This window comes from Leptonychotes weddellii, chromosome 15, assembly GCF_054177405.1.
Source record: "Leptonychotes weddellii isolate Sample4059 chromosome 15, ASM5417740v2, whole genome shotgun sequence".
Taxonomy (NCBI): Eukaryota; Metazoa; Chordata; class Mammalia; order Carnivora; family Phocidae; genus Leptonychotes; species Leptonychotes weddellii.
This window is the reverse complement of record NC_138383.1, coordinates 42,491,487-42,507,570: the sequence shown is the minus strand read 5'-3', so window position 1 is coordinate 42,507,570 and position 16,084 is coordinate 42,491,487. Positions and strand designations below refer to the sequence as shown.

General features: G+C 57.6%; 1 protein-coding gene and 1 pseudogene across 3 annotated transcripts; one reads left to right on the top strand and one right to left on the bottom strand.

Moving 5' to 3' along the window:
• Positions 1-882: 882 nt before the first annotated feature.
• On the top strand, positions 883-1,820 carry LOC102737618 (vacuolar-sorting protein SNF8 pseudogene; annotated as a pseudogene).
• Positions 1,821-5,218: 3,398 nt separating this feature from the next.
• RNF112 (ring finger protein 112) lies at positions 5,219-15,378 on the bottom strand. Of its 3 annotated transcripts, none has more exons than XM_081805640.1 (14): positions 11,014-15,378; positions 10,776-10,816; positions 9,746-10,031; positions 9,359-9,562; positions 9,122-9,250; positions 8,783-8,887; positions 8,280-8,330; positions 7,923-7,979; positions 7,768-7,842; positions 7,509-7,626; positions 7,186-7,346; positions 7,045-7,098; positions 6,857-6,931; positions 5,219-6,773 (listed from the first exon to the last, which is right to left on the bottom strand). In XM_081805640.1, exons 1-14 carry the CDS (start codon positions 11,065-11,067, stop codon positions 6,303-6,305), a joined length of 1,881 nt encoding a protein of 626 aa, XP_081661766.1. In that variant the 5' UTR covers positions 11,068-15,378; the 3' UTR covers positions 5,219-6,302. The 3 variants fall into 3 exon arrangements, with proteins under 3 accessions (XP_081661766.1, XP_081661765.1, XP_081661767.1); XM_081805639.1 differs by having other exon boundaries at positions 7,186-7,352; positions 11,014-15,376; XM_081805641.1 differs by lacking the exon at positions 9,122-9,250 and having other exon boundaries at positions 7,186-7,352.
• Positions 15,379-16,084: the final 706 nt, after the last annotated feature.

The window sequence follows — 16,084 nt, the reverse complement described above, 5'->3', positions numbered from 1 at the left end:
CAATCTAGCAGACAGAAAGGAGCTCCAAGGAGCCGTATGAAACGCAAGACTTTTATAGGCAGAAGGGAAGAGGAACAAGGAAGTTATACTAGGCAGAAAAGCAGGTTGCTTATTGCAAGGTCATTTTCCTTTAGGGGATTGCTAAGGGTCTATCAGGCAGATGGCCTAACTAGTTACTGATCAAGTAATTCCTGAATGGTTTAAGGTTCAATTTCTAGAAGAGCTGAAATTCTAATTAAGTCTGTTTGGTAACATGGGCTTAGCATAAGCAACTCCATTTTGCACCTGTTGTCTTATTTTTAATGTTTTTTTGTTGTTGTTACTGTTTTTGTTTTTAGAGAGAGGGAGAGGGAGCATGTGCGAGCAGGGCAGGGGGAAGGGCAGGCAGAGGGAGAGAGAGAGAATCTTAAGCAGACTCCACACTTACAGTGGAGCCCAATGTGGGGCTCCATCTCACGACCCTGAGATCATGACGTAAGCCAAAATCAAGAGTCAGATGCTTAACCAACTGAGCCACCCAGGTGCCCCTGTTGTCTTGTTTTTAACAAGTAAAAAGGAAAAGATATTTTTTCCTCCCTTACATAATCAAGAATTTGCTTTAAATAAATATGTCTATTGATGGTATACACATCTGAAAGCTTTTCCGCAAGTCCATATCATACTAAATTTTCTAATTCATCCCAGTGTGATTCTGATAATTACTTGGCTTTGCATTTTACCACAGAATCGCTGAATATTTCAATGACTGCAAAATGCCGAGAGAAAGGTAGAAACAGCAATGGAGATCATTAGAAGTTAGAGTGTTACATTAAAATAGTGACAGAAGGGGAAAATTGCAAGGGTAAATTAAAATAAGATTGAATTTCCTGGATGATGCGCGTTGGGAGCTGACGGCGGATCCCGGGACGCCGAGACCCGGGGTCCCGGCAGCGGGGCGGCCCCCGGGCCCAGGGCGGGGATGCATCGCCGCGGGGTGAGAGCCGGCGCCATCACCAAGAAGAAGCTAGCCGAGGCCAAGTATAAGGAGCGAGGCACTGTCTTGGCTGAGGACCAGCTGGCCCAGATGTCGAAGCAGTTGGACATGTTCAAGAGCAACCTGGAGGAATTTGCCAGCAAGCACAAGCAGGAGATCCGGAAGAATCCCGAGTTCCGGGTGCAGTTCCAGGACATGTGTGCCACCATTGGGGTGGACCCTCTGGCCTCTGGAAAAGGATTTTGGTCTGAGATGCTAGGTGTGGGGGATTTCTATTACGAGCTGGGTGTCCAGATTATTGAAGTATGCCTGGCCCTGAAGCACCAGAATGGAGGTCTGATAACTCTGGAGGAACTGCATCAACAGGTGTTAAGAGGAAGGGGCAAGTTCGCGCAAGACGTCAGCCAAGACGACCTGATCAGGGCCATCAAGAAACTGAAGGCGCTGGGCACGGGCTTCGGCATCATCCCTGTGGGCGGCACCTACCTCATTCAGTCTGTTCCGGCTGAGCTCAACATGGATCACACGGTGGTGCTGCAGCTGGCCGAGAAAAATGGCTACGTGACCGTCAGTGATATCAAAGCCAGTCTTAAATGGGAGACCGAGCGAGCGCGGCAAGTGCTGGAACACCTGCTGAAGGAAGGGCTGGCCTGGCTGGACCTGCAGGCCCCACGGGAGGCCCACTACTGGCTGCCGGCTCTCTTCACGGACCTCTACTCCCAGGAGATTACAGCCGAGGAGGCCAGAGAAGCCCTCCCCTGACTCCGCGAGTGCGGAAGGGGCCCCCGCGGCAGGCAGGGACAGGGCGGAGCTGCTGGCGAATAAAACCTGAATCACTTTTTTCTTTTTTGAAAAAAAAAAAAAAAAAGATTGAATTTCCTTTCCAAAAGGAAAGAGATCTTTTCTCCCCCATCTTTTCTTGGAACTTCCCTTGAGAAAACTTGTATTTGTAAAGAATTCCTCTGTCCTAACTGTGAGAGACGATGGACTCTGAAAAACAAACTGAGGGTTCTAGAGGGGAGGGGGGTGGGAGGATGGGTTAGCCTGGTGATGGGTATTAAAGAGGGCACGTTCTGCATGGAGCACTGGGTGTTATATACAAACAATGAATCATGGAACACTACATCAAAAACTAATGATGTAATGTATGGTGATTAACATAACAATAAAAATTAAAAAAAAAAAAAGAATTCCTTTGTCCTTTTGGTATGCACGCAAATTTTATTAAAGGTTAAATAAGCCTCTTACCAGAATTAAAACCCAGGAAGATTTTTCAGCAGGGCCTGGGAGCCATATCTTTTCAATGTCAACATCAAGGAAGACGCGCCCCATCTCCCTGTTATCGTGGGAATCCAGCTGAGGCATCTCAACTACCTGCTCATCATAGAGGTACAAGAATTTTCATTTTTCCTTCAGAAAGAGGTCATTAACTAGCACAGACGGCCACCCCAGTGACCACAGAGTGATCATTCAACCCAGTGAATGCAGAGTGAATTTGAAAGCACGTATAGCGAGTGGGACTGTTGAGTCCTCTTGCCTGACAAGTGTTCATACCTGAGAATATGCACATAGGGTCATATCTGTGTGTCTACATACAAGTAGTGGGATTTCTTTTCTGTCTTAATAATTTTATGTCTTAACTAGCAGATGACCTGTGACACAGCCCGGTCTGAGTTAATGCTTACTCAGTAATAGAACTATTCCTTTTCGACATTATTAGTAGGGAGGGTTTTCTGGGTGGGCAGATTTTATTTTTCAAGATGTTTTCCTTGGGACACCTGGGTGGCTCAGTCGGTTAAGCAGCTGCCTTTGGCTCAGGTCATGAACCCAGAGTCCTGGGATCGAGTCCTGCATCGGGCTCTCTGCTCGGCGGGGAGTCTGCTTCTCCCTCTCACTCTCCCTCTGTGCTCTCTCTCTCTCTTTCTCAAATAAATAAATAAAATCTTAAAAAAAAAATTGTTTTCCTCAACAGGGCAAGAATCTGCCTTCCATGTTACTGTAGGAGACAGTTTTACCAAATGTTTTATCATGACATAAAATGGATCCAGCAGTGTGTTTCCTCACTGCCCACCACCCAGCCAGGTTTTCACCCCATTTCAAGGAGCACATTTTCACGTTAGTTAGGGTTAGGATAGGCTATGATGCAGTAATAAATAAACCTATATATCTCATCCACTTAATGCAAGTGAAGTTTCCTCCTTGCTCAGGGCATGGTTTAGTGAATGAATGGTTTAAGGGGAGCTAGTGGGCTCCTGTTCCATGCAGTCAAGACACCGCTACAACAAAATACCACAGACTGGGTAGCTTACAAACAACAAATATTTATTTCTCACAGTTCTGGAGGTTCAGAAGTTCAACATCATGATGCCAGCAGATTTGGTGTGGCGGCTGGTGAGAGCCTACTTCCTGGTTCATAGATGGCTGTGCACTCACCTGGTGCCAAGGCACTAGAGATCTCTCTGGGATTCTTCTCTAAGGGCACTAATCCCATTTATGAGGGTGCCACCCTCATGACCGGATCACCTCCCAAACGTCCCTCCTCCTAATACCATCACTTGGTGGATTAGGATTTCAGCATATGAATAGGGTTGGGGGTGGGGTTCAGTCCAGAGCAGGACTTAAGGAGGCAGACTCTTTCGTGTGGTGGTTCTGCCATCTCCAACATGAGGGCTGGCCTCAGAAGCAGGAACCACAAGCCAAATCCCCAGATCTCTAACCCAGAAACTTGTTACCTGAGAATCTTGCAGTTGGTGACCTTCAACAGGTCATAGAAGAGAAATCAGTCAGGCTTCAGCATCCCTCTGAGACCTTGAGCACAGAGTCATGTGAGCTCTTGTGAATTCCAGAACTGATGCTGGAAACCCAGAAGCCCCCTAATTGGGTTTGGGACCCAGCAGCCTGGTCATGGAGTCTGGAGAGACTTGTGGGGTGAGGGCTCACCTAAGCCAGGAACCTGACATCAGAAACCTTGGGTTCAAGTCTTGGCTTACGTCTGACTAGCCATGTCTCTGAGCTTCCGTAGAAATGGGTACCCTACGGGCTGCATGAGATGGTTTCAAGACTTAAGGAAGGTGATGTTTGGGAAGATGCTTTGAAACTAAAAGGCACAAGACAAATAACTACTTAATATGACTCATCTGGCTTTTGCGGAGCCCCTCCCCTGCGTGGCCGACAGCTCACTTCCATTCAAAGATCAGGGTGAAGTAGCCCACAGCAGCTCCTTCAAGAGCTGTTAGGTGGGATTCTAGCTAGACAAAACCCTCCTTCAGGGACTCTTTGGAACCCCCCCAAAGTTCTAAGGCTGACAGCCCCAAAGTCTGGGAGGTTTTGTAGCTCATGGGTCCACCACATGATGATGGAAGGGCCCAAAAGATGCTTCCAGGAAGCCATTCTTGGCAAACACCGGACAAAATCTGGACCCTACCCCCACCTCTGGCCCAGTCTCCAAACATTAGAGTCACCCTCAGCCCTCTGTCTTCACCCCACCAGTCCCCAACCCGGGCTTTGGGATTTCTCTGCGTCATTATTTTGTCCCCGGCTTGCTAACTGAAGCTTCTACTGTTGGGCCATGTGTCCCAGACCACGTCCTTCTGCCTCAGTCCCCCCAGCACTGTTGCCCAGAGCTGAATGGGAAGAGGGAAGAAATCACCAAAGAGGAGCATCTTGATTTCAGCATATCTGACTTTAAAAAATCTCTCTTCTGACATCTGTGGGGGAACCCCAGCTGGGGAGCGTTAGCTGAGACTTCCCCTCTCTGTAAAAGGCAGGCTTTGGACACAGTGGCCCCTGATCTAACTCTGCGATGGGGAGATGAGGCGGAGAGGAGAAGCAGCAGGTGAACGCAGGCTGGTTGACCCCCACGGAGGTGGGCCTGGGTCCTCCTTCCTCCGAGGCTTTAGCAAGGACTCCCCAGCTCTGCCTCCCCTCTCTCCTTCTGCCAGGACAGATGCCAGGTGACAATCTGCTCGCAGGGTCATCAGAGGCAGGAGAGACTAGGGGAGCAGGACCCCAAGTCCTACTGGAAGGTGGCTGTGCCCTTAGCCTTTGGCCTGAGCCCTCCTGCAACCCCCATGTGGGACCTCGGACACTCAGCTCCCAGATCTCTTGAATTTCAGCCTCCCTCTCCCTGTCCACAGGTCCCCACGATGGAGTGCCTTCGTTCACCTCCCCCCACCCCTCTGCCCCAAAGCCCTCTGGGGGCTGAATTCAAGTCCTGTTTAAAAAATTTACTGGGAAGCTGAGGCTCAAGCACAAATATTTTATTTTTTTAATATAACGAGCCCACGAGTACTTTACAGGGTAAATAGCCTAAGAAGTCTTCCAGCAGGACTTCCTTGTCCCGTGGCAGGGCGCTGGGACCTCTGGGTTCCCGTGGAGGGCTGCACCCAGGTCTCCTGCAGACACGGGTTCGGGAAAGAGGGCGTGCTCGTGTCCGGTGTGAAAAGTGTTCCCTTTGCTGTCCCTTGCAGGGCTTCCATAGACTTAGGAGTGCTGCCTGGTTTAGCTCCAAATGCAATTACTGGTGTTTTTCTTTGGCATCTAACCCATCGTGGGGACAGCATTCCAGAAAGAACTTGGGCACTCTGCTGTCCGAGCAGGCTCGACAAAGGGCACCACCATGAAGGAACAGCTGCAGGGACCCCCATTCAAAGTGCCCATGTGGCCTCCCTGGGGCTGCAGAGGGCGGGGGGGGGGGGACCACGATTATCATCCTGGGGCAGCCTGGGGAAGAGTGGTCAAAGCAAATGGCTCCACTCCGGGGTTCAGGCCACTGTCCACCATACCTGGACTCTTTGGTTTTGCCCGGTGGCCCCTCCTTCTCTCTCCCCGCCCCCAGCCCCTCCTTTGTGCTCCCTGCCCCTGAGCACCAAGGTCACTCAACCTGGGACTTCTCCTCCCATCTGTGAAGGGATGGATCCTCTCTACCCAAGGGAGACTTCCAGAATGGTGCCTGCTCAGCCTTCCTACAATCCGGGTTCATCAGGGGAAAGAAGCCAGGGTGGGGAGGGTCAGCCTCACTCTTGGTGGGAGACACTGGGGCCAAGTGGGCCTGGGAACCATGGCAGGTCAGTAACGGTCCGCCACCCGAAACAGGCCCTATACTCTATTCGCTGCCCCCGGACACGGCTTCCTGGCCCCCGACGGCCTCTCTGGAGGATCCTGGAGCCACCTCGATTGTCCAGCTCAGTCAGCCACCCAGACACTGGGCATTCCACCACGGCAGCGCGGCACACCGGGGTGGGGGGCGGGGGGAGCCCTCGGCACCACCCCCAACCCCTCCCCTCCCGCACCTCCTTCCCTCCCACCTGGCATCTCTTCCCCCCTTTGGTCACTCTTCCTGCAGCAGGGGCTCTCGGTCCCCTTCCTGCACCCTGTCGTCCTCCTCCTTCTCCATGCAGCCCACGGTGGCGGCCAAGCCGGCGCCCACGCCGCCCCCGACCACCGCAGCCCCCGTGGCCCCCACCGCAGCGCCAGCCGCCACCATCCCGGCCTCCGCAGCCAGCGCGGCCGCGGCCATGCCCGCGCCCACCACGCCGCCCGCCAGGCCCATGAGCCCGGCCCCGACGGCGCCCCCCACGGCGGCCAGGTGGCCACAGAAGCGCATGGTGTACGAGTCCATGAAGACCTTGGCCTCGGCCTGCAGCTCGGCCTCCAGGGCCTCCAGGGTCTGCTCTCTGCCCTTGCACAGCAGGGCCGCCCCGTGGCGGGCCAGGACGGCGTCCTTCTGGGCGCACAGGAGGTTGCGCATGGTGTCGGGCAGCACCCGCAGCGCCGAGAAGATGCGCTTGGTGGCCGCGTCCTGCGGCGGGGAGAAAGGGAGGCGCGCTGACCGCCCGCCCGGGAGCCCGAGGCCTGGGGCTCCCGCGCGGGGCCGCGGCTCACCTGCTGCCGCACGTACTCCTCGAACTCCTTCTTGGCAGCTTCCACCGTCCTCAGGTCGTGCAGCTGGGCGGCCATCTGTCCACGGCAAAGCCAGGCTGCCTCCCTCCTCCCGCTCCCGCCCTCGGCTGCATCCCAGGGCCCACGCGCCCGGCCCCCCAGACCCTCCGGAGGGTTGCGGGGGGACGTACCTCGTCCGCGGAGGCGAACCCGGGCCCGGTCCTCCCCATCCAGCCCGAGAGGTTCTGCGGAGACATGAGGGGAGGGGTCAGGGCGGGCAGGGGGGCGGGGGGCTCTCCGGGGCCTGGGGGCGGGCGGGAGGGGGGGCGCACCTTGATTTCCTGAGCTAACTGCTGCCCCGTGAGCAGGCGTCTGTCCCCCCTGGCCACGGGGCGGCCCTCGCTCCAGTACCCCGGGCAGCGGCTCTTGGCGTGCTGGGGGGCTGCGCTCAGCACGTCCGCCACGTAGGCACAGAGGTGGCCGAAATCGTCATCTGTGTCTGAGGAAGAGATTCCTCATGCTGAGGAGACCGGGGGCTGAGCAGGGCCGGGCTTTGGGAGGAGAAAGGGTGTCAGAGGCAGGGAGAAGCTCGCTGGGGCCAGGGGGTGGCGGGAGGAGGGCAAGCTGGGGAGGCCTTGTCCCCGGGGTCGCTCACCGCAGGGGCTTCCGTGGCCTTTGCTTGCCCACCGACGCCCCGGGGTGGGCAGGAGGTAACAGCGGGCTCTCCTTCCTTGGAGCAGCTCCTGAACCTTGGGGTATTTGCCGGAGGATTTCTGAGAGACGGATGGGGAGACCTCTGAGCTAGGGACCAGGCTCCTGTTCTTGGCTCCACTGCAGGCCCCCTCGGGCCTCCCCTCCCCTTCTGCCCAGTTCCTCCCGAACCCCCTTGCATCCCCTCCTTCGGCACCCCTCACCTGGATGATGTCACCCACGCGGCCCAGCCCTGCCTTGTTGGAGTAGGATGAGTCACGAACTAAGAGATCTAGGTGCTGGAAGAGAAGGGGTCCTGACACCAGCAGCCTGGGGGTGTTAGGGTCTGGGGTGATGGGTCCAGAAATGGGTGTCTCACCTGGATTGGCACCATCCCATAATGCCTGCCCATCACCTCGGCCACGTGGACAAACATCTGGGGGTGAGGCACCAGGGGTCATGGCTGGGTTACCCCAAGGACTGTGGCTTCCTCCCCTCTGGGCCCACTGGAGGACCCCCCACCCTCGCCCCCATACTCTCCCCATCCCCCACACTCCCAGCTCTGGGATTCTCCTGCCTCTCCCAACCCGGCATCTCGTGCTCCACCCTCTGCCCTCAAACCCACCAGCCCAGCTCCAGGTCATGAACTCCTAGGCCAGAACGGCTGGTCCAGTCCCCTGGACTTATGGCCAGGGCAGGAATAGGGTGGCACCCCAGGACCAAATTTTCTCCTCACCTCCAGATATTCCAGGTCTGTATCCTTCAGCTCCGGGGAGGTGTTGAGGATCTGGAACCAAGGAGAACAAGATGGAAGAGGGTCTGCAAAGGCAAAGAGATACTGGGAAGACCCCGGTGAGGAAGGAGCTCGCAGGCCGACAGTGGGGCCAGGACCCGGGAGACACCTGCCTGGGGGCCTCCGCAGCCTGCAGGGCCTGGGCTGGCCGTGAGGGACCGAAGGCAGGCCCGAGAATGGTCCTGCGGGCCTTCAGCGGCTCCCGGGGACCTTTGACTTCCCTTTTGAACAAACCATGTTCCCACCTTCACCGACTGCAGGCATCCCTCCCTTGCAGGGGCATCCCCAGAACCTGTGGGGGGACCCCAGACACAGGCGTCTGTGAGATCAGGGTAAGCATCCCGAGCACTCCCAGGGCCAGCCCCGGGCTGAGATGTCCCCGTCCTGGAGAAAGCTGAGCGGGAGCTGGGCCGATGGGGCGGGGCACCGGATCACAGCGCCCTCACCTGGTAGGAGCTCAGCATCGTGGTGAGGGCACAGAGCTTGGTCCTGGTTTCTCTGCTCAGCTCGGGGCTCATGGCGTCCCCTGTGTCCACCAGGAACACGGCCACCTGTGCAGGGGGCGGGGGAGGCGGGGAGATGAACCGAGGGGTCAGGCCTGCCTCACTCCGCCACGTGCTCCCCCAACCCTCCCTCGTCCACCGCATCTTCCTGTACCTGCCCCCAAAGCTTGCTTTCTCCATTCCCCTCCCCTTTGTCTACGATCTCCCCGTCCCCCCAAACCTCTTCACCCTCTCCTCCCCCGGCCCGCAATCTTCACCTCCTGTGCCCTTAATGCCCCTCACCTTCCTCCCCTCCTTCCCCAGCAGGAAAGGGTGGCTCCACATCCATATGCCCCTGGTAAGGCTGTTGGCACCCCACCTGAACCCCTGCAGGGACCCTCCTCCTCTCGGCCAGCCGCCCCCCCCTGACTCCTGCAAGGCAGAAAAAGAGAGCATCCGTTGGTCCATCCAGCCCCCATTCCCCTCCCAATTCCAGGCTGGGACCCCTAAACTGCCCCCCTGCCCCAGCCCTTCCCTCACCAGGCTTGGCAGGCCCCGGAGCAGGTGGTTGAGGAGGAAGGTCTTCCCTGAGTGCTGCTCCCCCAGGACAGCCAGGAGGCAGACAGGGGTGTCCCTGGCCAGGGGGTGCTTCAGACAGCGGTTGATGGCCCCCATCCTCAGGATCAGGCCTCCAGAGGTGTTGATTCGCACCAGCAGCAGTGGCTCAGCCCTCACAGCACATGTCTGCGTCGGGAGAAGGAAGGTTCCCTGAGCCACCAAGGGCGGCGCGCGTCCGACCCCAGACTCCGTTCCGCACCCCGACATCCCAGAATAGAGCCAGAGCTGCCGGGCCCCTCAGGGATCGGACCCAGGTCCCTCCAGCTCCCCCCGCCCCAGCAGCCCCAGCGCGAGGCCTGGGCCCCGGACCTGCAGCACGGCAGGCAGAGGCCTCTGCGGCAGGAGCTTCATCTTCTCCCCCAGGCTCCGGAGGCCCTTCTTCTGCTTGCAGATCTTCCGGCACTCGGGGCAGCAGGCTGGCTGGCAGCCGGGGACACGGTGCGTGCTGAAGCACCGCGTGCAGAAGTCATGGCCGCAGTCCAGCGAGATGGGCTCCCGCAGCCTCTCCAGGCAGATGGAGCAGGCAGGAAGCTCCCGGGGCGCCGCAGGCCGGGACCCCAGGCCCAGCTCTAACTTGGGGAATGGCGTGTGGGACCTGGGGTGGAGGGGGTGGGGGGCGGCAGAGCAGGCTGTTGGGAGCAGCATGGGGGGGCGTGCAGGGAGTACGGCGGGCTGGGAGTTTGGCGGGCAGGGTGCTCCCAGAGAGGCCAGCTCACTGACTTGCACCCCAGTGCCGGGGATGGCAGAGCTGTGGGGACAGTGCTCCGGGCAGGGAGGCGCCCGGGTGAAGTCCTAACCCTGCCCCATCGCCACCCCGGGCAGCCACGGGCAGGCTCCTGCACGGACTGATCTGGGCCCCCCGTTTCCTAACCAGCCAAGAGGAGAGCTTAGCAGCCCTGGGCTCATGGGGCCATTAGGGCACCCTGCCCAGTGCCTGGCACAAACCTTCTGGAAACCTCTCTCCCACAGCCTTCCACTGCAAGGGCTCCCACTGGGAGTTACCGGCTTCGGCCGGACCGCCCCCCCCCCCCCCCCCTGCCGACAGGAGTGACACCTGCATACACCGTGGGGCCACAAGGAGAGGGTGGGAGCCTCCCGGTGGTGGGCCAGATGGCTCTGGTTCTTAGAAGATGCCTTCCGCGCTCCCTCTCGGAGCTGGATTCGGTCTCCAAGCAGTACCCACCGGATTCTCCCTGTCCCTCCCTCCACAGCAGATCCAGCTTCGGGCCCTCCCCTGGGACAGCCCACAGGACGCCGGGGGCCACAGGGCCCGGGTTCCTGGACCCACAGAGAGCGAGCAGGCCTTGAAGCAGTCCTGCTGGCAGGCCCTGCCACTTACCAACTGTTGCGACTGCTTCCCACGAAGCTCCGTTTTCTCTCCTTGGAGACAAAAATGGGGGGCAGGGGGTGGGAATAAAACGTTATCTAGAAGAGAATCCAGGTTTCTGTCTTCCTCCTGGGTCTCAGTGGCCTCCATCCCCCTTCTGCAGACCCATCCCTCGTCCCCAGGTGGCCCTTTCCCACCCCCACCCATTCTGCCCCCCCTCCCCCCCCAGATGTCAGGACCCAGGACTTGCCTGTTTGCCCAGCCAGTGACAAAAGGAGATGATTGACAAGGCGGACCTCGGCATGGGGGGCGCTGGGAGTGGGGAGAGGTCTGCAAGCAGAGAGCGGAGGCCCGAGACAGAGACCCGGTCGGCTGCAACAAGGATGGCTTTCCTCCTGGAAGGGCCGAGCTGTGGCAGGTGGAGGGTGGGTGGGTGGGGGATGGTCTCCCCAGAGGAGCCGACCCGGACTCGTCAGAGCTGGAAAATAGATGTGACAGTCGGGAAAGAGGAGGCTGCCTCTGGACTCACCCCAGGGGGAGGAGACAGGACTGCGGGAACCAGGGCTCCGAAGGAGGGAGGGACTGAGCTGGGCCCAGAATCCCTGGCAGAGGCTGGGATGCAGGCGAGAGCCGAGGTGGTGAGTCGCCATGGAGACGGAAGGGAAAGATAAGGACAGGGAGGGGGGAGGAGGGATGGAGAGAGAGAAGCCATATGGGTGCATGGCAGAGATGGAGCTGTGGGCAGACACGGCCCCTACTGGTCCAGCCAGGGTTCTTCCGGGGCCACCGAGCACGAGCACGGTGTGCAAAAGGAGGGGTGTGGGAAACGGGGACAGCATCGCCCCAGCTGACCTGGAGAGGAACAGGGAGCCTCCCTTCCGTCACTGGAGGAACATTTTACTGAGCACCCGCTCTATGCGGGGCCCCAGGATGCCGGCCTATTGCATGTGGTCCTGCGCCTTCCCTCCTGGAGCCGAGTCCCCAGCCCCCCTGGCATCTCTGACATTGGCTGTGTGACCCCTGGTGCTCCCCCTTCCCATGGCTTTCACGTGGCTTCAAGCTCGTGACCGTCCCTTCTGGACCTTCTGACTGCCTCTTGACTGGCCTCCTCCCATCTGCTGCCCAGCGCACAGCCAGCATCCACCACCACCCCCCCCCCAGCACAGCTGCTCCATGCTGTTCCATGCTGCTCCAACACTGGCCATAGCTCCCTACAACCATCAGATCAAAATCCAAACAACCTGGCCTGCACCTGCGGGCCCGAAACTTCCTCTCCGGGCTTTGCCCTCTCTCCCCCTTCCCTGCTTCTGCACCTTGGCTCTGGGTTCCCCCTGCCTGCATAAGGGGCCCCCCTTCCTCCCTCCGGAGAGACCCTCGCAGGCCCAGCTCAGATGCCATCCCCCCTCCGGGGACTGCCTGCCTCCCCTTTCCTGATTGGACGTGATCTGGCCGTCAGGTGGCTCGTGGTCAGGTACCTGGTTGTGACAGGTTCCGAGCAGCCAAGGCTCTGGAGCCAGACTGCTCTGGGCTTGCTTCCCAGCTGACCTGTATGAGCCAGGGGCCCTGGGTGTTTGCTTTCACTCCTCTGAGCTCTGAGGGGGTCACAAGTACGTACAGAAAGCCACTTGCCCAGGGGAAGTTATTCTTAAGCCCCAGGTGCTAGGATGCAGAGGGGCAGGGGGCTGGATTCACCCGGAGAAGTCCATCCAGTAGAGACCTTCTCTAGCAGGCGGGGCTGGATATTGCTCACGGCTCACTCTGGTCTTTCACACTTGGAAACGGGATGGCACTGGTCACGCACCCAAGAAACTGGCCCTGGTCCCTCTGGCTTGCTGTGTGGATGGGGGATCAGAAGGACGGGGCTGGAGGTGGGCGGGGAGGCCGGCTACAAAGGCTAGGGCCCCCCCCCCCAGGCCAGGCACTGAGAGAGCTGCTTGCTGTGAGCTACTGTGGGAACCGGCCCTGCAGAGCGACAGGCCTGGGGAAACTTATTGCATCCTGGGGCTGAGAGCCTCCCGCTCCTGGAGAAAGTCCAGGCCTCCGTCCCTTTGCTCTTAGAGGACCCTGCTGGTATCTGGGGCTCTGAGGGGCACCCCTTGCCCAGGGAGACCGACTGTGGGGGTTAGGTGTGGATGGCCCCATTCTATCCACGAGGCTCTGTAGGCCTGTGCATGTTTCTACCGTCTCCGAGAAGGATTGAAACCTAACGGGAGCATGAGATTCTCCAAACTACAAGAAGAAAATGTCAAATCAAACATAATACCTGCTGAGTTTGGCACCTGCTACCCTCTACGTGATGTCAACGGGTAAAATCAACTCGGCTTATCCTCTGTGAGGTCAGAATCAAATCACGAGCGCCACTGAGCCAAGAAATGGTTCCTGAGCACCTGCTGAGTGCTGAGCACCGAGCTGGATTCTGGGATAGTCGTCACGTGGTCCTACACACTAACAAGTAATTTGTTCTTACCAAATTCAACGCTGTAAAGATTATACAAATCCTCTTTCAAAAATTCAGGGCAGGGGCGCCTGGGTGGCTCAGTCAGTTCAGCGTCTGCCTTCGGCTCAGGGTCCTGGGATCGAGCCCATCACTGGGCACCCAGCTCAGCGGGGAGTCAGCTTCTCCCTCTCCCTCTACCCCTCCCCCCTGCTCTCTCTCTCAAATAAATAAATAAAATCTTTAAAATAAATAAATAAAATAAAAAATTCAGGGCAAAAAAATGTCTGTTCCACGTGGGCTATGGGCAAAACTTGTTTGGGCGTGTCTGCTCTGATGTGGAGAGAGAGTTCCCCAAGGTCAAAGTTCCTGAGCACTGCAGGTAAGCCCTGCCCAGGAGGGGGAGGGGATACTAGCAGGTGGCCCCGTGTGCCTGTGTAGGGACCACAGTGTGTGGAAAGGAAAGGAAGAAACTCTGCTCTGCCTCGCCCCTTGGTTTCTAGTGGGTGAGGATCCCATGTGGGTCCCCCATAGTGCCCCCAGCCCACCCCAGGGACTCCTAGGGTCAGGAAAGTTCACACTGAGCCAGGCCTGGCCCTACAAGGTAGACAGGCCTCCGGGGTGCTCCTGGGAGCTGAGTGGTGACTTCAGAGAGAGCAGAGCAAGAGGGTGGTCCTGGGTTTCAGGAGCTTGGGCTGTGGAGAGGGAGTGAGTTTGTTCATTCATTCACCCAACAAACATGGTGGCTCCTCCCTGTCTTTGGGACCAGCTCCCGGTGGCCCAGCTCTGACCTCCTGACCTCTGGTTTCAGCTTCTGGCCTGGGGAGAGGGGAGGGCAGAGAGTCGCTTACAGAAAAACCAGGAGCCAAAAATACAGTCTCCTAGACTGCGCCCCTGTTTGGGAAGGCTTCTGGGTCCCCTGATGCAGGCAGGAGCTGCTACACACACACACACACACACACACACTCATTCACCTAATCACCCCCTCTCATGCCCTTCCGTGCAAATTCACACACATACACGGTCAACATAGTCCCACTTACCCACACCGTGCACACCGCCCCTTGTCTGTATAGATTCCCCAGCACTCATGGGTATATACTTAGACTCCCAACCACACATGCACATCCACACACTCATACACTCGCTCCTTAACACACTCACACACAAACACACTCGCATGCCTGCCAGGGCCCTCCTACTTGTGCACACTCACACATGAGTTCACACTTACTCCCATGTGCATGCACACAAGCCATAGACTCCTACTCCTGAGCGTTGTCCCACACACCCTATGTGCATGAACTTACCCTGCGTAACACAACCTACGAGGGAGGTACTACATTACTCCCATTTTACAGAGGAAGAAACAGACCAGAGAGGTTAAGTCACTTGTCCAAGGTCACACAGCCATTCATGGCAGAGCTGGAATCCAAACCCAGTCAGTCAGGCTCCTGCGCCCAAACTCTTGACTACTACATTCTATGGTTTTCTGGGTGGCAGAAATGATGTCCGCTATCATCAGCCTGGAAAGCAGTTTGTGGTCTTGCTGTGTCTCCCTATGCAGTCACTCACTTCCGAGAAGGGAAGAAAAATCGGACAAGGCCTGGTCTAGGTGGATATTGGAATTAGGAATCAGGCAACTTCGTTGTGGATGGTTCTGGCCCCAGCTTGCTGTGTGACCTTGGGCAAGTCACTGATCTTCTCTGGGCCTCAGTTTCCTGCTGTGTAAGTGGAAGGGGGCTCAATGAGGCCAGAGGGCCCTTCTACTGGAGAGTCCTGCTCCTCTCCTGCCTCCCTGGCCTGGAGCTTCCCGAGGGCACGGGGCAGGCCCGCACTCCCCAGGAAGCCTGGTCTAGCAGACACTGGCGAGCACTGGGTCCCTCTTTGTCCAGCCTCGTCACCTGGACAGCTCTCCCTTGTAGGAACCTGGATGCCCCCAGCACTGCCAGCGACTTGCAGGCCATGAGGGGGATCGTCACACCCTCCCTCACGGTTGCTGTGCTACTGGGGCAGATGTCGGGGATGTGCCTTCTCTGGGAAGATCCAGCCCTTTCCATCCCCTGGCCTCCACCCAGCTGCCCAACGGCACTTCCCGCTGGGTGACCGGCTGGGAGAAATTGAAGGAAACGAGCCCACCTCTGGGGCTGAGGGGACATCCCTCCACCCATCCCCACCCTGAACCCAGGTACGCTCTTCCCCACTCCTCCCCAAGCCCTTCCCAGCCCCCTGCCCTCTCCATCCACCCCCCCAAGCCTGAGCCTCAGCTTCCCTCACCAGCCCCGCATCCCTGTCCATGGTACCTCTCCCTGAATGCAAACAGCTCTCTCTGGTTGTGGCCAAGGCAAGACACTGTCACTCTTTGTCTTCCATTTCTTCCACAGCTTCTTCCTCGTCCGCAGTCTCTCCAGCAGACTCATGTGCCACTCCTGGACCAGGAAGTCTGTGAAGGTCTCTACTGCAGGTAGATCCCAGACACCCTGATCATTGAGCACAATGTACTGTATGTAGAGACCCCACCCAATGTGTCCCAGAGGCCTGTCAGGTGAGTGAGGAGTCCACTCACCCACCCATCCATGTATCCTTCCATCCACCCATCCACCCATCCATCCATCCATCCATCCATCCATCCATTCTCCATTCCTCCAAACATCCATTATGCATGCACTGATTATCTACCCATTCGTTATCCACTTATTTACCCACCTACCCAGTCAACCACACACTCATGCATTATCCATCATTAATTCTTCCATGTATGCACAATTCATTTCCTATATTCTTTTATCCATCTATTCCCCAGATATTCATTGATACATCTTCCCATGCATGCATATATGCATGACTTCTTCCAACCACTTTCCCATTCACCCATCCTCTCCTGCAC